At 37.9% G+C, this 21,323-nt stretch overlaps 1 protein-coding gene across 14 annotated transcripts in view; it reads right to left on the reverse strand.

Moving 5' to 3' along the window:
* CDC42BPA (CDC42 binding protein kinase alpha) overlaps nt 1-21,323 on the reverse strand; it is a 185,784-nt gene that overhangs the window by 113,660 nt on the left and 50,801 nt on the right. For all 14 annotated transcript variants that reach the window (XM_042051584.1, XM_042051582.1, XM_042051581.1 and 11 more), the window contains exons 3-5: nt 12,230-12,321; nt 6,061-6,144; nt 1,648-1,743 (exon numbers count right to left, since the gene is read on the reverse strand). In XM_042051584.1, the coding sequence (XP_041907518.1) occupies nt 1,648-1,743; nt 6,061-6,144; nt 12,230-12,321 (272 nt within the window). The remainder of the gene's footprint in view (nt 1-1,647; nt 1,744-6,060; nt 6,145-12,229; nt 12,322-21,323) is intronic.

The raw sequence follows: 21,323 nt of genomic DNA on the forward strand, positions 1-21,323 counted from the left end.
GCAGGGCTGAGCAGAGAGGAAGAACCTCCCCTGACCTGTTGGCAACACTTTTCCTTGCAGCCGAGAATACTCCTGGCCTATTTTGCTGCGAGGGTGCAGTGCTGGCTCACGGTTAAGCTTGTTATCCACCAGGACCTCAAGCAAAGCAGCTTTCCAATCACTTGGCCCCCAGCATGTACTGGGTTTGTTTTATTCCACCCCAGGTGCAAGGCACTGCCTTTTTCTTTGCTGAATTTCATGAGATTTCACTCTGTCCAGTTCTCCAGTTTGTTGAGGTCCATCTCAAGGCAAACAACAGTCACTGTTCAACCACATCTACTGCTCAACCTACACAGATTTTTTTTAAAGGCCGCTTCTGTTACACATGATTTTAATAAAAAGCATACAGAGAACTAGTGATGATACAAACTCCCAGTATTACTGACAGTTTGCCCAGGAAGCTGCAAAACTAGCTCCTGTCAGCAGACTATCAAAGATGAAGAACAGAACCTGCTCTGTGCTTAGTGAAAACAAGGAAACTGGCAAGAATAAAACAAATTCTAGCAGGCTGTTGTGGAATATATAATATTTTCCTTGAAATGTTGTTAATGATAAGATCAGAATTACACAATACATGAGATTATTTTTACTGTCCACATTAACAAAGCATGAAGCTGGCTGGGAGGTATTTAAGCCAATAGTTAGACTTAGAAATGCAGAGCCCAGTCTTCTGTGCAAACCTACCAAAACCCGTGGATCCCCAAGCATCTGAGCTGGCAGAACAAAGTGCAATATAATGGCAGAAAACACTGCAAGTCTGCAAGAGTTCCATGTGTAGCACTTCATGTATGGGATGGACTGGGAGGAATAAATGACTGTGGCTGTTAGTAGTTTTTTAAAGAAATTATTAGAATTGCTAATGATAGAGAATCCAAAGCACAGGGCAATCAAAAGCCATCAATGTGTTGTTGTTTACTTTTTCAGGCGTAAATATTACCAAAACTGTATCACAATCAAAACATTTTTAAGTGGGAAGGATTTTATAGAAAATTGACCACTATTACTCATATTAGCTTCATTTTGCAAGTCATTCAAAATACTCAGAAATTAAATAACATAAAAGAGACACTTTAATCCACAACTACAGCTTCCAACTCTTATTTATGAGCATTTAGTGGCGTTCTTCCATGCTGCAATAACATTTTATTGTTTTGAGACAGCTTACTGAGTTTAAGTCCTCAAAATAGTAAGTTGTTTCAAAACAGGGCTACTCCCTATTTCTCTCTGTAAAACAGTAATCAGCACGGTTAATCATAAAAAACTGAAGTAAAATAGAAAATGCATATTAGTAAGTCCACTTTTAATGGAATGACAAATTGTGCAAAGATTACGCAGATAGACCAGGGTTTATCAACAAATGCAAAGTGGTCTAGAAAACAAAGCTGCCTTTCTGAGGTATTTACAGCAAAAGTTTCAAAGTTTTCGACCAGTCTCCACCCTTCAGAATCTTATGCACAAAATCACAGATCCTCACATGATCTGTATAGTCCAGAACACGAAATTAACAAATAAACTACGTTTCTGTCTCAAACCACAACTAAGACTCTGCATTTCCACCCAGACATATATATATATATACACACACATATATATAAAAGCAACACTCACTAAATAGTTTTCATCCTGGAATGCATAATGTAATGTTGTGATCCACTGGTTATCTCCATTCACTAACACGTCTCTCTCTTCTCGAAAACAGGCTGTCTGAAGGGGAGATAAATAATTATAGCCTTTAAGTAAAATATATAAAAAAACATTTAGCAAGCTGACTATGTTTTGACATTATATTCAGGGGAAAAAAATCCAAAATGCCTGTCAGTTAAAAAGTCATTTATTACACTATCCACACAAGACAAAATATAAAAAAAAATAGATATGAGAAGAGCCCACCTTCTTCAAATTTAAACAGTTATACCTCTCTGTACTGTTAAGTGAGGCAAAGGGATAAATAAGCTGCTGCTTCCCATTGTCTAAAATGTCAAAATCTTGAAGTATCAATAATGACAGAATAGCAGTGTATGATTAAGAAAAACAATAAATAATGGCATTAGGTAACTGTAACTGCACGAGGAGTCAGAGAGCTGGAATCTGGAGTCTTGTGTCATTGTTTTATCTCATCATGCTGTTGTCCTAGCTTTACACTTGAGTTTCCATATAAGCAAGGTTCTTTTCATTTGAAAGTAGCTGCCAATAACTCCATGTAGTCATCATTTGACAATCATTAACCACTTGGGGTTTTCTCCACACCCCTTGCTCAGGAAAAGCTGGGAGAAGTGAATATTGCTCTTGCCAGATATAAGCTGTTGATCAGACATCCCAAGAGGTTTCCTCTCAATATACTGGAAAGAAAAACAGGAGGCAGGAGGTGCCTTCAAATCAAGTGAAACAGAGGAGGAACAAGAACTGCCAACAAATGTTTTAATTGTGAAACACAGGTTTGTACAAGACAAAAGAAGATTAAATGTGAGGAAAATAACCAAGTGCAAAGCAGCAAGGTATTTAATCCAATGAAGGTCTTGCAACTTGCCCTGAGTAGTGAAAAAAATACCTCAGCCGAAACAACTTTGCAGAATGACAGACAAAAGTGACCAAACAGATGTAAAGCCAAAAAAGAAACTATAGCAAAGAAATCCTATAAACATTTTGAAGGGTGTGAGTTCTGAAGCTAATATCACAAGAAAACAAAAGATACCAAATAACAAAGCCAATGCACAATTTTGTTCAGAAAAAAATATGTAAAAGATAGTGCAGAGGAAAGAATAATATTGTATGGGCTCTATTTAGAAGGCAGATGGGGAGTTTGAGAAAAACACAGACCATATTCTATCCAGCACGCTCTGCTCTTCACAAAGATGTTTCATCATTTTGAACCTTGCTCTGTCTCTTCCATTTTCGAGACAGCTAAGTTTAAAGGAAATTCAAGCCTTTGCTTTTTATTTTTTCAGTTTGATTTGCAAATCCAATAGGAAAATAGCAGAACCCTGGCATACTTTTGATGGCTATGAGATTTGGAAAGTGAAGAATGAAAAGTGAAATATCATTTGAAATTGAGCTATGCACAAGAATACATGCAGCAAAAATCGAGCAGAAAGTAACTCCCTCCTCCAAGCAAATAAACCACCACAAGTGCTTTTTTTGGTGAATACAGTGAGTAAGAACAATGCAGACCAGGAAAAATAAAGATGACATACTTTAATCATTGCACAATGCATGAGATAAATCAGTAAAATTTGAGAAAATAGCAAGACATACTTAAAACAAATACCTTCAAAGGTTATTGAATGAAAAATAGACTTGGGGTAGGAGAATGAGTATGGATCATCCTCAGAAGGAAGAAAAGCTGTTTGATGCTTCAGCTTGATTTTTTTCCTTCCTTCTTGACATATTTCAGAAAGAGATAACTATGAACTCTTGTTTTCACAAGGATAAATAACAGGTAGTTTCTCTACTTGTTATGACACAATTCATAGGATTAGTTACTAGAGAGTTTATATAATTCCACTTGTTTTTGCCATGATTTGACAAAAGACTGCGCATTCCTTGAGCACTCCAGACACCCACCTCCGGGCAGCATGCCTAGAGCTGAAGCAACAGCTACTACCACAGTAGATCACAGCTGAGACAGCAACAGCCAGAGTTGAAGTGGTAAAAAAAAAAATCCAACAACAACAAAAAGAGACAGTAGCAGTGGTTCTTTTAATTAGTAACATCGCTCAATTAAGCTTTCTTAAAATGAAGCCTTTTTTGTGCCATCCATTATTCTAGCATTACACTTCATCTTCCCCAGGCAGTCTCCTTGAACTGTTGGCAGAGACCTCCAGAGGTCATCTGATCCAACTCTCTTGTCATAGGAAAGCCAACTCAGTGCAACAGCTGTATCTCTCCTGTTATCGTGGCCTTCAAGCAGCAAAGAATTTGACCTGCTCTGCTGTTTGGTGCTCCTGTCCTCACAGCTCAGAGTCAGCACTTCCTGGGGGTGCTGACTGCTGCCATGCTGCACAGTATTTGTCCTGGTCCCTCCTGAGCCTCATCTGGCACCAGCGTGGCACACGTGTAACTCTAAGTGACTGTCAACACTCAGGGTAACAGGTCTGGGAGTGTAACAGCAAGATGTCACACACTTCCAGGTACTCCTTGTATCAGTAACGTTCCCAGTTCTACATCCCATCTCAACAGGGACAAGTATTTGGAAAACCTACGCTCTGTGTTACACAAAAAAGAACACCGACTTTGCAACCTGTATCGTTTCATCGTAACGAAGTTTTTGCACTCAGAGTTTGCAGTTGTCAACCTTAATCTGGCATTCTCAAGACTCTTCTGAGTACATACTCCCTTTTTGCTTTTACAAATGACTCCCACTTCCCACACTGTTGATACAGAGATATATGAGCATACAGATCTATCTATATGCTCGTCTTGTGTTTTTGGACTGTGTGGTTTTCCTGTGTATCTCAGTGTTAGTGCAGCACACTGCTAACAGAGCCCAAATGGGTCATTTTCCCCATCAGTAGTAAGAAGTGCATTCATGAATGTTTAAAAATGACAGGTTATAGTTGCTGAAGGTCATGCTGTATAATGCATTTTCACTCCAGATGGTTCTCTTTCCACTATATACCCATGGGTTACAAATACATGGAAAAACATAGCTGTAATTCTTTTCAGGCTAACGGTTCAGACTTTCAGAAATTCAGCTGGACCCATGGGAAGAGTATTTTTAATACCTTGCATAGAGAAAAATTTTTGAAACCTATTTATAACTGTATGTTAATGAAAAGGAACAGTTTTCAAACTCACTTTAAAAGGGTACATTTAAAAATAGAGTGGAGCTTTATTCCTGGTCTTTTCTTTTTCACCAAAATAATAAAACTTACAGTAATGACATTTGTCTTGGAGAGAAATACCTCTTTGTATCAAGACTACTGCCAGATTGCTCAGTATTTGAATGATTTCTGGATAAAAAGGAAACACATTGTGTACATCTAACCCCAATCTGCATGCCATTTATACTTCTTAATGTGATAACATTTTCATTAAAAGAGACAGGATGTGCACACATCAGAAATTGGCTTTAATTTGTCTGAATACATTTTTTTTAAAGTGTGATGGTTTCCCATCGATCTCATTTCCTACCAAGATGTAATTAAAATATAAATGCGGAAATCAAAATAAACTTGGAAGCAGTTGAACAGCAAGGCAGCCTGAGAGCAGCAAAGTTGAGGTCTCAAATAAAAACTATGTATTTATGAGTGTATTTTTAGTATGCACAGATGAAGAATTTCAAAGCAAATTAGAGAGTTAGATACATTTTCCATCTAAAATTAATACACAAGTATTCAGGTGTAGACTGCATGTTATAAGCTTCCTTTCAAAGGAATCCAGGGAAATATATCAAGGACTTCATGAAGAGCAGAGTTGTATAATGAAGGTAGGCAGCTAAGGCAAAAGCAAGGCTGCTAAAAGAGCTGTTCCACCTTTTTCACACACAAAATGGACTCCAGCTTTAATGAGGCACTTTTTTCCCCGTATTTTTGCAGATGAACGTTTTTAGGAAACATGCACTCAAATTAATTTGAAACTTTTATCTTTCTGATTTTTCAGTCTACTAATTGGGCCTTGACTAAGTTCCACCTACTGATAAACTAATAAGTTTGATGAGCTATGGCTCAGCAATTACCTTTTTATAGCTCAGTAACTACCTTCCATCATGGAAAATACTTGCTACAGACTACATTCCCAACTGGAATAAATGCATTAAAAGATCGCTTGTGTAGTTGGTAATTCTTGGGCAATTACAGAAAAGACCTAATGTCAAAAACATCCAGCCCCACATAAGTCAAGATTCCAGGCCATTTTAACCCTTCTGATGAATTGCTTTAAGCTTATGTAATATTAATCTTTTACTGTCAGTAAACAGTGAAGCACCTCCTCCATCCCTCTAATACACACAGAGCCTTGTGGACATTTGTGACAATTCAGTAGAGTAAGAGGGGGCACAATCATGGAAAACATTACTGATCTTACTTCAGCTCTCTTCAGCATCTCCCACTTATTAAGTATCTTCATGGCAAAAACCTTATCTGCATTTTTCAGTTTTACTACTGCAACCTGGAAAAGAGAAATGAAAGATAAATAAGTTACAACACGGAAATGCAGATTGTTTTCATTTTTACGTAACCTTGCAGTTTTGGAGGTTTTTTCCTGAGTGTTCTGGACACATTTTTACTATCAACACAATACTACACCATCAAGAGAGAAACACCACAACGGTGAAGGAAAATTCCAAGCCTATTGTAAGCTGTCATTCTGTATCACACTTTCCCTATGTATAATTTTTTCTTGGTGACCATGAATGTAAAACTGGTATTTCTCAACATCACACTTCTTGCTCTATCATGCTGTCATGAAACTCTCTGGCCCTATGCTTTATATTCCTGGGCTTCAGTCCTACACACTAATTAAACTCTAGAGCCCTCAAGAAAAGGTAATGGCATAGCAGATTCTAAGTCAAGATAAAATAGTGTCTCTTTGGTTTTAAACACAAATAAAACTGTAGATTTGCCATAAAACAACTTCCACTCTTGTCTGAAATAATGCACTAGATTTTCTTCAAAGATAGTATGACTTCACAGTTTTCCACCTGAAGTCCAACGAGCTCTTTATCATGTCTGTTGTAAGTAGCAGGGAAACAGCGAAATGCACAATTTCTAGAGAAGTAAAACTTAATAAAACAAGCCTGCCCAGCTGCCCCTCCTCCCCTCATAGTTTCTGAAACATTAGATGCCATAGGCCTCTGTAATAATAAATTAACAAAGTTCACTGACACCATCCTTTTCTGAGAATATTAGTTTTGTTTAGCTATAATATAAGCTAACATAGAATATTTTTAGGAAAGAGGGAGGGAAGAAGTTTACACAAACTTGTTCCCATAGTTCAGGCTTCCTTGGGCATGGAAAGCTCAGTGTTTTAACCAAAATGGGTATGGAAGTGCCACGAACTCAAAGCTGCTGATCACAACTAGACCAGCATCATCGTCCCAACTATAGAAAAGTTCAACAATCACTGCATTTTAACAGCCATTCTCCAACTATCCTATTCTGTCTCTTCCCTTTCAAAGAAATCTTAAAGCTAAAACAGATAAAAGTTTATTTCTGTGTGCATCTGGTTACAAACCAACATGCTGTCACACAGATTATCATCATCTTCATCCTGCAGGCCAGTGACAAAAAAATATGAAGGTTGATTCCTACATTCCTTTCACCTCTTTCATAATCAGTAAACCAGCAATGTGTGAAGACAGGGATAACAGAAAAAAAAATACAGGATCAGACAGTTTGAAGAAAGTGTCATGCGAACCTCTTTCAACCATCTTCAAATGTGTCATCACCTGCAACAGCTTCACGAACAAGCAAAAGCACAGGTTAAAGGACTGCAATACTGTGATGTCTAAACCAACATGTATCTCACAGAGTAGCTCTTGCCTAGCTACAGATTCACAGCCCAAGCAGCTGCCACTTCCCACATGGGCATTATCAGCCCTGCTCTTGACACTGTTGCCTTCTGGGGTTGCAGGGGGAGGGAGTCGCTGGGAGATAAAAGGAGGAGATAAGACAGAAAGGTACTACATTTATTTGTTTAAACTAGTTTATGGACTGAAATTTTTAAAGGTTACCTCACATGAGGTTCAAGTTCAGATTTGGAATCCCTCAAGGAACCTTCAGATTTGAAACACAAAAATGGATTATTACTTTAGCCTATAATAATTTTAATTCATAAAGAATGTGTGTTCTGCTGTACACAGTAAGCCAAGACTGAGAATCACAATTTTTTTTTTAGGGAAAGATGAATCCTCTGCAGTGATACATAGCCCAGAGCACGGATTTGATCTTGATTATCCTTTTGCTTTACTAGCTAAATCTAAGTTAGAAGCTCTGGCAAGCCATTATCTGTATCAACTTCTAGTGAGAAACGGCAGGAGGAGAAAGCCTTGACATTGCACCACAGCGTTCACACTGTAACCTACTTAACTTGGGTGACAGGGACACCCCCAATGATGCAGCCTGTGGTATGAAGCTACAATGCCGTTGTGCCCAAAAGACCTTTAAGGGTTTTGGGACTCTTGCAGGGACAAATTAAAAGCCTATTCTAGCTGCTGCTGCCCAGAATGGAAAGTAAGTTTTCCCCACCATTAAACACTGGAGTAGAGGCAGCCAGAGGCGTAAGACAATACAAGTATTTCAAGGCCAATTTCAGGATTTCATTTCTTGCCTGTAGCATGCTCAGTGCAAGGCTGTGTTATTCTGCAAAGGACTTGGTCATTGAAAGACACACAGTAACTGCACAGCTGCCTGAATTTGCAGTCTCCTATTCAGCATTCACTTGGACACAACTGCAAGAGCTACAGCACTGCCTTTGGCGAAGATTTGGAACGCAGGCCTTCTGTGGCATGAACAAGGGCTTGGTACCTTCTGCGAATGTGTAGCAGCATTGAAGAGTGATTAAAGAACAAAAACAGACTCGTGTTTACCAGCTGTGTTTACAATCAGTCAGAAGCTTTTAGTCTGTGAAAGCCATTAATGTTATTCCATATCAATAACCACCACACACAAAAGATCACAGACACCATTGCCATCTTTCTGCAATCACAGCATGTTTTTGGGGGTATCTCAGTGCTTTACGAAAGTAAATTCTAAAATGCTTATTCCAAGACTGTGAAAGTAAAACCCGACAGTTCAGCAATGAGCAGACTGGTGCAGTTTGTAATTGTAACAAAAAAATTCTGAATCACGATTATTAGTATTTACACAGAGTGTTTACATATACACAGAGTATTTACTACCTACACAAAGGCACAAATACAGTTTTGTTCTGATCTTTTCTCTTCCCCAGTGAAGCTGTCAAAGAGCAAAGAAAGGGTAATCATTCCTGTCCTAGTGATCCTCAAGTGTCTTGCTACTGGAACTTCTTAAAATTAGACTTTTTAAAGGATGGGGGTTTTTTAAATTTTATTTTCCTGTGAGCAGCCCAAAAAAATATGATTGGTATGTGCTGATATAAACATCTTGGTTTAGTCAGAAACGGAGATTCTTCCCATTCTTCCAATCATTTTTCGTATTTCCCACAAACAGCAGTATAGTTTGGCATTCTGTCAGACATCATCTGCCCCAAGCTTGACTACTTGTCTCTATGGTATTTGTCTGCACTTTTCCTTTGCTTAAAAAGCAGTAGCCTTATACAGAAAAAAATCTAAACCAGAAGCCATTAAAATTGAAATGAAAAGAAAAAGAAGAACAATAAAAGTAGAAAAGAAGATTCAACACTGGTTTCCTTGTCCAGCAAGAACAAGCAGACAAGAAAGAATGTTACTGTTCATAACTGTATGACAAAATTTAGGAGTAACTAGCTCATTCTCGAGCTACAAAATTAATTCTCTTCAAAATATCAACAATTTAACAACCTAATATTTTCTAGCATAAGCATACACTGAATTTTTTTTTTTTTAAGCTAGAATAGAACCAACTGAAAATTTTGGTATTAGAGCTTTCACTAAGCTGCTCTTTTATACTGCTGAGGGACACCACCAAGAGCTGTTGCCCAGTTGCTTCACCTTTCCTAGCAGTGTTTTTAAAGTCTTCGTGTTTTGCGTTAGGTTTTCCAAACCATGCTGCTCAAAGCCAGCACAATGAAACACTTGAAGCCCACATTATTAATTTTACCATGATAATCCTGCTCCTCCCCCAAACGAAACATCTGTGTTTTCTAAAGACAGCGCTCTTACATAAAATTGCAAATAAGTAAATGTATGCATGCAGAGGGAAGGGGCATGTGAATAATGTGACAAAAAGGAAGCCTTCTCAGAAAGCAGAAGAAAGGATAAGGGGAAAAACAAAACTAGGCACAATGAATTCTTACAGTTATAAGCAGTAACTAGTTTAAACTACTTTTTCTCTGCATTAAACTTGTAAAAACAAAGTGGGAAATATTTCTTGACTATGCAAATTGACGAAATTGAGTAGCGTAAAACCAAAATAAGAAAAAGTCTGAGACCGTGCCAAAGAAAACTTGCACTAACTTTGTAGTCTACAGAATTTCAGAATTATGTTGATTCAGGAGACAAAAATTACCCCTCCCAGTAACCTAGAGCAACCTTGGTCTCATTTATAGATTGCTGGAAAGAAAATACATTCTTTCAGATTTCTTAATCTGTCTCAGTAAATACAAGTATTGTGCAATTTAATATTAATATAGTTTTTTGTGGTTTAAGTAGCAGTAAAATTTGGTGGTCCTTTTTTCACTCTTCCTCAGATATTTAATGGTTATTTTACAGGAAAATTAGCAATTTCATATAGAACTTCTTAGACAAATGTCTGTGTAGAACTTGTCTTTGCTAAGCTAGCAAGACATATATCCTTCCAAATATGTATTAACCCCCACTTTAAGAACATAGAAAGCCAAACATCTTCACTGAAAGAACTTCAGTTTTCCCCTTCCTGAAGATTTTGACAATTTAATAGAGTCATGCTATCTTCCTCAGATAAGGAATTAGAAAGAAACACTGTTCCTAGAGGAGGAGAACTAACCAATTACACAGACTGTCCCCAGAAGAGGACGGGGAAAGTTACATTCTCACTGTTCATGGGATGATTCACCACAAAGAACTTCCTGAGAAAGAACGACGGTTTCTTTGCGGTTTAGCTGCTGTGGAGTTTGATGCTGATTTAGCAGACAAAAATGACTTCTCTTAAAAACACAATATAAGGCAGGTTTTGTGTATGATCCTTCCGACAAGAAAGCACCAACATCAGCGATTTTTTCTTATATTTAACACAGTCTGTACATGAACTCAGCTGCAACTCCTATGGTAGCACTGACCAGGGCTAATCTTTTAAGCAGACGTGTTTACATCAAAATGGAGATTGCAACATTCTCTGTGGCAGAGGTTTAGACTGAATATAAATTATCCATGAGTAACTTCAGCCATCAGTCTCCTTCATATAGAAGGTTTACTCCAGATGGAGCAAAACCAAGAGTGATAAAGCAGCTAAATAACTTTTTTTTGTTATTTTTACAGCTGCCCAATGATTATATTTGCACATAGGGATTGGAGTATGTAGTGACACGCACTACAGTAAAAATTCCTCTTCCTTACATACTACCTACAGGAGTCTACTCTTCCATAATCACAGACTAGCAAAGACTGATTTTCACACAAGATGCAAATATGCAAGTGAATCTGAGAACAACTCTCCTCTGTCACATGCCAGAGCCTCCAGAAATCCTCTCCTATCAAGCAGAACTTCCATCTCCAAAGGCAATGAAGACTTTGATCAGAAAAGTCTTATTCTCTGGGTTTCAGTTCACATGTATTTTCAGGCAGTATGGAGTACCTCCTGCAGAAGCTTTACACACTTATCCACATCTGCAGTGTATTTGGGTATGAAAAACTCAAGGCACTGTTGTACATTAGATTGCTCCTCCTACAGTGTCCTGCGTGAAAAACAAAGCTCATGCACCCAAAAGAATTAAGAAAAATGGGGCAGAAAGCTAACACTTTTAATTTAAAGTTTCCTTGACCTAGTGATCAACAGACTTGTCTGGCAACTTCAAATAAGACAGAGCTTTATCAGGAGCAGCAAAAAATTGTATAGTTTGATAGTAGCAGGTGACTACTGAAAAAGAAAATAACATCTGCTACAGTCCTTAAAAGAAATACAGGAAAAATGTTCAAACATTCATTAAAATAGGAGACTAAATGACAGAAAGAGAGATATTTCTCTATGTTATTGGAATGTCAGTATCAATATTTGGCTATTTAAGCTGCAAAAACTACTTTCAGACTATACAGTTATTAGGAAAATTAGAAACTATTAGATCTCTATACCATCAGCCTCCTCCACCTCCTGACCAGAAAGAATTAGTCAAGCAAATGATTTATCCTCAGACAGCTGAAACACGGTCTCTTAATCCATGTGAATCTGCCTTCTCTGAAAATTCACAAGACTTAGAAAGAGCTGCCAAAGTATGTATATATCAAGATGTACTTGTATCAAACATTAGGTGGGCCTATAATATCCATTATGGCTAAATAATGTAAAAACCTGTACATCAGTGTATTGTTATTAACAGTCTCTCCTCACTGCTGCAGGTTTGCAAGAGAATTACTCAAACCCTTCCACATCCTTCTCACACATACCTCCCCAAAGGCTCCTCGACCAATCACCTTCAGAATCTCAAAATCTTCTTTATGTAGTCGCATCTGTTTCACTTTAGATGTAAAAGGTTTGGCTGAAACAAAGGGGGAAAAAAAAGAATCATTTTAAAAAAACCAAAAAACAACCCACACAAAAATCACAAAACAAGGTAACAGTAACACAAAATAGATGAAATCAGAGCCCTAAAAACAATGGATCATTTTGCTTATATACCTATACATCTTAAAGGAATACAAGGAAGTTTAAAGCTAGAAATAACGAAGTAAGAACTAAGTCCAAATGGCTGTGAGAAAAAGCTTTATGAAGTAAGCTTGCTTTTGCCTTTTTTTAATTTAAAAAAAATGTAGTCAAGCTGACTATATTTTTCCACAGCTTTTGAGTTCACAGACATGCACTGCATCTGTGCTGTATAACTCTGGTTGCAAAAGCAAAACATAATAAAATGAGCTCCCTTTGGACAATATTAATTTATTTGCCAATCAGCCAAGCAATACTGTATTCAATAAAAAATTAAAATGGTGATGAATGGTAAGTGGAAGGACAATATTATTGGCCTACACAATGTATTATGCAGTGTTTTTTGAAAACTACTTCTTCAACACATGGAACACTTAATAGTCAATTCTTGGGTTTGGAAGGAAGAACAGTTGCACTCAAGACATTATTAACACATTCACTGAAAAAGCTGAATATAATTTCAACTTAAGCTTCATTTCCCTCTTCTTTTCCCCCTCTTTTATAATATATTTGAAAACAGTAAGAAAAATAATGTATTGTATTCCAGAAAGGTAAAACCCCAGCACTGTTTGCAGTAAAACAGTCTCAGGAGGACTATTCCCCTCTTTCAGCCCCATTTAGCACTACAACCAACCAGTCCTGGTTCATTAATACATGCTCTCTGCATGCATGCAAAACATCCAAGTTACTGATAACTCTACATCAAAACCTACACAACAATACACTTGGTAAAAAAAACAAAACAAAACAAACTTGAAGTAATTTAGCAGGAAAAGGAGATCTTTATAAAATTATTGTTTTAAAAGCATGTTTAATACTTTACACAAATGAAATCTTATTACTAAAACAGAAACTTCAGTAAATATGGTTCACAAAAGACAGTTCAATAATCCATACTGGGATGGGTCTCAGGAACATGAAGTTCAATTTCTGGCTCAAAGGCAGTCTAGCTTAATGATCCCAAACAAGCCACTAGAGATACTGCACCCAGTTTCACATCTATGAAACAGGGACAGTATTTTTGTAACAGACAAGGCACTGACCATCACATTCCTGAATCACAATAAAAACCAAAAAAGCACATTGTAAAGACACCATTTTACAAGGCCCATTAAAACCTTACTAGCTTATGCTTTCAGGGTACAGGGGCCCATCTATGTCCATTTCTCTCTCTACAGAGGCTGATGGAATCAGTGCAGCTTTATTTGCAGGGAAGAGTTGTAACAGGCATCATATTGCAGAACAGTTTGTTCAGAATAACATTTCTAAGCAGAAATGGGGAACAGTTTTCAAAAGCTCCAAAAGCAAATGACCCTAAGTAAGAACCAAGTTAAATATACCTAGACAATGTGTAAGAAACCAAATTTGGGTTCTCCTAGAATTCAATATTTTCTCTTTCTAACGATATGAAATAATCCTGCTAAAAACCACTATTATATTAATCAATTCAATATAGAATTTTAATATTAACATGCAGGCCTTCAAGGCACTACCGCATCCTTGTCCAAAAGCCTACTGCCTTCTATTCAGCAAAGCAATTTTATAAGCTTGAGACACAAGCTACCTGTAGTATTAATACTTAAAACCCCCAGTATGAATACTTAAAAACTTTTCATCCTAGTCCTTAAAGTAGCTTTGTAAACCATATCTGAAGAACAATGATACAAGAATGCAGAGACTTATGTTTATAATGTATATATATATATATATATATATATGCAGCACACCACCGGTAACATGAGAAGTACAATGGATGAAAGCCTTTAAAAATCTCAGTGGTTCCAAAGTCTGAACTTGGTCTCTTTTTTCTAAAATACTCAGACACCAGGAATCAATTCTCTACCAGGAATTACATCTCTTCTAACTACAGGAATATCAGCTTATGATTAAGAAAACCCAGCACTGGGTCCAAATAGTAAAGATGCAGCCATATAACACTGAGATTTTCACTTTAGTTGATACTTCTACTTTACATTCATAATAACTTTATTCAAAATACTGAATTATAAAATTCAAATAAAAATTTGTATTACATTTTAAATACTTCTAAAATGTACTTTAAACAGAAATATATTATTCAAGTTCAGAGAGGTTCCCCAAACTTTCAATTAATCTTTTATTCCTTTAAAAGAAAGGTCTTGCAATAGAAAAAGTGATAAGAAAATGTACTGCCTTACTTGGATAGCCTGAGCTGTGCTACACTAAGTGACTGAATACAATTATTAATACTACTGACAAATACTACTGAACAAATTAAAACAAGCCATTAGAGCCTTTTAACCTGAAAAACAACTGATTGAAAACAAACATGTAGTTCTCAACTTCAACATTTTTTGACCATTATAGGCCTGGCTAGAGTACAAGGCACAATTTCTTGCTAACGAGCAACAGCATAGCTGTTTAAACCACAAAGCTCTTCCTCACTTTATATTGCAAGGAAAGACCTGTCATTCTTTAATTATTACATGCTGAAATCTTCCAGGGTTCCCATAGGGACACTGGAAAAATAAACATCACTATAACTATTTCAGTAAAATAAAGACGACAAAAATAGGTTTGGAGTAGGTTAAATGATTTGTAGTATCAGCATTAGTGGAAAAGTCTGTAAAACCTCCCTCCTCTTTAACTTTTTTATCACCTCTAGCAGAGACATCAATGTAGAGCCAAGCAGCTAAGATAGTGCCCCAGGGGGGAAAAAAAAAAAAAAAAAAAAAGGAAAACAAAAAATGTAAAGAAGAATTGCCCTAGGAATGTGCTCCAAATAGCTCGTTCCAAAAAAGGTCAATTTGCTTTATCATCAACGTTGTTTGTCTGCTGTGCAAACATCTGCTGCTCTTGTGGCAACAGCAATGTTAAGTATAGAAAACTTGGCCTGGCCTGGGGTCTTGGAAGGCCTCTCTCCAGACAGCGTTCCATCCATCCAGCCTTCCAGACTAGGAGGTTAACAGGCAGACCTTTTGCAACCAGTCTGGCAGTGTCCTACAAGCCTTACAGAGAGAGCAAACTGTCAGGCCAGGGAATTTCAAAACAGTGTGCTCCAAGGGGTCCCTGAAAAGCAGCTTTGCAGGTGCACAGCCCTCATGTACACCCCCATCTCCCTAAACAGAATCAGCACAAAAGTTAACAGAAAACAACACCCTCTTTTTCAGCAGGAGCTGCCATTTCCTTCTTGGCTGATACCACAGTGACACACTTTCTTAGCAGATTTTTGAGAGCTAGAGGCAGTATGGGCATTTCCTTTGGTGCTTCATTCAGCCTACAGAAATACACAGAGGCATAGCTGATTTTTTTCCACACACATACCCCTTTTCAATGTTGCTAGCCACGTGTGATACAGATTAGGGAGCAGCAGTTGGCTGTGCCTAAGAGAACTCTTCCTCCTCCAAACGAGGGGTAAGTGTGGACAGCCTGTCTGCTGCCTCCTCCTGCTGGTTTTCAACTCAGCAAGAACTGGAAGTTCCTTAAAAAAACCTTTCAAATTTGCCAGTATTTTCTCTGTGGCCACATGATGAAAAGTCATACACAATGTTCGTGGAGGAGGCTGCTCTGAAAAATATTCTATGTTATCAATCTCTGTGGAGGAGGTGGAGAGGTAAGACTTGACCTATAAAAATTGTTCTGTAAAAACACTTGGCCACTCCACCTGGCCAGCACTTCCGATCTCACCCTGCCTGGGAAAACTGCACCACCACCCTCTTGGCAAGATTCCTTGCACTTATTCAACCAATTACCCCATGGCAAGAAAAACAATCTCCCAATTCACCCTCAGGACAACCAATGTACTGATGCAGTAAGCTAAGCTGCATTTTCAAACAAGGTGAACCTGTCATGACTATTCCTTCAACTTACTTAAGTTTCTGTGGGTCTTTCCCCACACTTTATGCTCCAGCCATTCATTCCATTTATGCTTATAATGCATACAAACAATAGAATTCTGTAAAAGGAGAACACTACAAGTGTTAGAAATTGAGATTTTTTCCAGTTGAAATTTAACCAGAATTCCATCAGAAGTATCATGTTAAACACATAGAAAAACACTCAGGAGGACTCTAGCTGCCAAGCCAGGCATGCAGAGGAATATATGTTCTACCCCCTGGCCCTGGAAAGCAGGATTTTATTATAATTACAACAACCATCCAGCAGAAGAGAGGCAAAACAATGGGCTCTGCAGTAGTGACACTGAGCTTCAACAGTGTGTTTATCATATTTACAGTGGGGAAGCAGTTACCAGCATTACTTACATCATATTTAATACTAAGGGGGTTATCTCTTAGACTCTTGGAGATAAAAGTCCACCTTCCAAAGAGCTGACACAGGGATGGCAGTGACATGGTTGATAGCCCAATACAGTTTAGTATCACGATTACACCAAATGACATCAAAATAGTAAAACAGCTGTACTGGATGCTTTATTAGCAAAGTTGGTTTCATGCTCCTGCTCCTCCTCTCTCTAGCTCCAAGTTTCTGTCTGCAGAGCTTGGGCAGGGCTAGCCCTGGAATTCAGATTTTCCCAGGCTAACCTGCTGGCAGGTTCCTTCTTCTCCCTCACCCGCCAGTGCCCCTCTCCCTCCCCAGCACAGCACTGAAGGGAACCAGGGGTGCTGCAGCCATGGGTTGAAATTGAACCCAAGTGAGATGAAGATTGTTAAATAAAGTGCTGCAGACCTGGAGCAGCAATTGGGAATGTGTCCTCACAACTGATTTAAACAGAAAATAAAATGTAACAGGACAGTGTTCAGGAATTCCTCTTGGCATCTCGCTGTTGCTGTATTTGCTTTTGGATAAACAGGCTGACTAACTCTGCCAAGAGTGAAGACTGTACCCTTGACTGACAGGCTGCAGTAAGATAACCGTATCCTATGTCCCAAAGGAATTACAAAACATGCTTCCTTAGTGATCCAGGTATCCCACAGCAAACCCAGACTTCTGCCCACTGCACTGTTCAATGTAAAATGCCATGTCAAGCCAAAGGTATAGAAATTAAAAACTGTATCCATCAGAATTGTCAACAACAATGGTGAAAGTTCATTCTGAAGGAAATAGTTTGGGAAAGAAAACAACCACCACAGGAAACTAGTTGCTTGCCATTTCAAGACAAAACCCCCTTTGCTTCACTAGCTAAAAGTATTTATTAAAATACATACAGAGCTCCCCCATGCAAATGAGAAAAAACACATAATCTAAGAGATTGTCACTTAACTGATTACCAAAAGGCTCTCTAATTCTTCCTAGTGCTGTCTTTGCCCCTCTCCCCCCAAAATTCAACCAACCCAACAAAAAACCCCACCACAAACCCAAAGCAGAATAATATATTGACAGCTCTATTTTTTACAAGCATTCTGCAGTTTTGAAATTTCTGTTAAATTCCTGAAAGGAACTTAACAAGTGTTTCTACTTTACAGGCTCAATTTGAACCTAAAGTATTTATTTTCCAGTGGCTTCTATCAGCTGTGATTATGAAATGTGTAAATAGCATTTTTGAGTTAAGACAGACCATCACCAAAGCTTTCAAAAAACTCCAGAAAGGAGGTGTGAGAGAAAACTACTCCCAAAATAAACAGTATTTCTCAAAACAAAGGGGAAGTCATTGACAATCGGCAAGGCAGAGCTGCTTAAAGCATAACTTGAGAGGAGATGGAAAAGAAATCTCTCCTCTCCACCCACCTAAGGTTGGCAGAACAGCCAAGAAAGCTTTGTTGCAGTTTCTGCCAACTCTCTGGAGGAAATTGGGGTGAAACACTGTAATCAACAACGATAGCAGCTGAACCACAGAACATTAGTCAATGCAATGTAAAAAATAAAAGCCACAAATACCCTTCTCAGTTTTAACAGTCAAGATTCAGTTTTCACTCCCTCAGAACATTTTTAACATGTTTTCCCTGATGAACAGTTAAGTGCCAACATCTCTAAGCACAAGTTAAGAATCTGGTATTTTCCAGGAATGAGAAGCATGTCCAGAAATTCCTGTACTATGGTATAGAAAGACACAATATTCTGGATCCTACTGTGTTTGCATCAAGGTCAAGTAGAGACCATCCAGACATCTTTGGCTACAGCTACCACAAAATATTCTTCAACGGGAACTTTAAAATCAGGGAGAAAAATAAAATATCTTTCCCAAACATATTAGAGTAGTTCTGGTTTTTCCTTCCCCAGACTCAGACGAAAAATAATCCCCGTGTTCACAAAACACCCACTGCAGATCTGGACACTTCCATACCACATCAAGATATGGCCATTATTTTTTTATATTACCATTCTTTCTCGTCCCAAGAATTTCAGTAAACCACCCTATGTTTAAATATTATTGTACTAGCAGCAAAGTGAAATATTGAACTTTAATTCATCCTGCTGTGGATTGGAACTCTGAAGCAAGACTTAACTGGCTGTGCTACAAGACTCCTGTTCCACCTATTAAAGAGGGCGGAAATGCTCTGGGAGCAAACCAAGAGCAGACAGGAAGAAAGTTTTGTGGTATTTAAAAACCCTGAAAGGCTAAAACAAAGGAGAAGGAAGAAGGTGGCCTTACACTTTATGAAGCAGAACGCTGCTTCAACTCTGTCCCTCATGCTGTCCCAGAGCTGGAAACAAGTCAATTAAAATCACACTTCCAACAGTCAAGCTTAAACTTCACATTCCCCAATATCTGACACGTAACTCAATATGCTGGTATTTGACTGCCAAAAAAATGCTGGACGTTTCAGCTGTAAATAAAATCAACCAGACCTGTGTTTAGAATTACTAAATGATATGAAAAATCAAAATAAACCAGGCATCAAAAATGAATACTTTAAACAGAATTCTTAGTTCTTCAAAGCATTACTTTTTGTTATGTAAAGAAGATATAACACCTTCTAGTCTGACAAGGCTCTTGAAAAAGAGCTGTATGTGGAACACCGTGTGTTGATGAATATCAGAGAAAAAAACCAAATATTGTGCAATAAGAGAGCATGTAACCACACTTCAATGAGGGAGGGGGGAAAAAAGAAAAGGGGAAGAAGAATGTGTCAAGTACCAGCACTCCACTCTGAAGACCAGCTACTGTTATAACCACAACTAAGGCCTGAAATATGTACTCTCTCAAAGTTGTGGAGGTATCAATAATTTCGTCATTTCCTTTGTTCTGCATTTATGTTTTTGCACCCTTAATTAAAGAATTGTTCAATACCTATTTGATTTATAATCCAAATAATCCTCTCAGTTAAAATATAGAAATGAACCCTCTCTAGAAATTCTGGTGCATGTTGTACTAAACCAGAAATTTTTTACCAGAAGAAAGCCAGCAATTTTGGTCCACTAACAGAATCCCTGCTCAGCTTCCCAGGTATTTCACAGCCTTGCAGAAGTCTCCATTTTGGAAGGCACAGAAAGAAGGATTTTAAGGGATACTGCCTTACACTCCCTTCTCTTGCCTCCCTTTCACCTCAGAATCCTAATTAAAAGAAAATATCTATATAAAGCAAATATACCGAGGTGAAACATTTGGTATTTTTTTGCTGATACTGAGTGTCTCATTACATCTTACAAGAGCGACTAACATTACAAATTTTTGCTTTTGAGGAGAAAAAAAGCTGTAAAAGCTCTGTAAAACTTAAAGCACTTTTAATCTCTCTTAATTAGTTAAAGGATATGCTCTAATCCTTGTGAGAAGGGGAGTGAGCAGACTCCACAAACTTTCCTCCCCTGAAATGACTCACTTGTGTAGCCATATATTCTTAGCATACACTTACACTTAGAACTTGTCAAAATGCACACCTGTCAAGTCTCATGCAGCACACAAATCATTTGAGTCCCATCTCTCACTCCTCCACTACGGTGCTTTTCCCCCCAAATTCTCTGCACATCCCTGCAGACACTTCCCACCAAGCTGCAAGGGCCTCAGGAGGACAGTAATGCAGCCAAACCCAAACCAGCAGGTAAATTCTTCTTCAGGATGTCACAGGCAGTGCCCACAGTATGAACATGTACCAACACACCTTGTTTTTAAGAGCATGGCATAAACCTGCTCATAAGCACTTCATTTACTGTGGGTTTCACTGACACTTGTTTCTATTTGCATTGCAACACAGCTCAAAAGCCCCATGCAGAGCTAGAGGACTTGTACAAATGCACACAATTACACTCCTATTTCTGCCCTTATAGACAATATCAGAAATGAAAATGTTATATAAAGTCCTGCATTCATGACATTAAACTAAATTTCAAATATTATAGTAAAGTTAAAATTCAGAAAAGCAAAACCAACTTCAATATAATGTATGTCAAACAGAAATATTAAAAACTATACTGAGTAGCAACTTGGTGTTGGGAGAAGGAATTTTGCTTAGATTAAAATAAGACTCATCTCCACAACTGCTTTTTATTGAAATTTTGAGTTTCCAGTCACAAAAGAGGAAGAGGCAACTTTCCTATGTCCACCTGAACATATGTCCAGGTGGAAATTGCTCCACCTGGACAGCTTAAGCTCCTGTTCCACCCATACCTCACACCATTTTAAATGCCCTCACCCTGTATTATTTGTACTGTAAGGACTGCCAGCTACTCATTTGTTGCTCCTCATATTTCAAGCTGGGTAATCCAATTGAACATGTATATAATTGTTTGGTTTTTTTGCATTGACACAAGGACAAAAAGGCTGTAATTCAAAATTAAGTCACGTTTCAAGAACTGTTCTTAGTTTTGTGACATTTCAGGGAATTACAATGTCAACAGCAGCCCTTTATGACACAAACCACACTCCTTAAAGGTCTTCAAAGATCCTAGAACTTCAGCGCTCTTTCAGAGTTACCTTAAAACTAATGCAATTAAAATAAAAAAATAATTAATCATTTGAAAGTT

The sequence above is a fragment of the Corvus kubaryi genome, unplaced genomic scaffold, assembly GCF_017639235.1.
Source record: "Corvus kubaryi isolate FWS band 111438036 unplaced genomic scaffold, C.kubaryi_AGA036_p1.0 76, whole genome shotgun sequence".
NCBI classification, from domain to species: domain Eukaryota; kingdom Metazoa; phylum Chordata; class Aves; order Passeriformes; family Corvidae; genus Corvus; species Corvus kubaryi.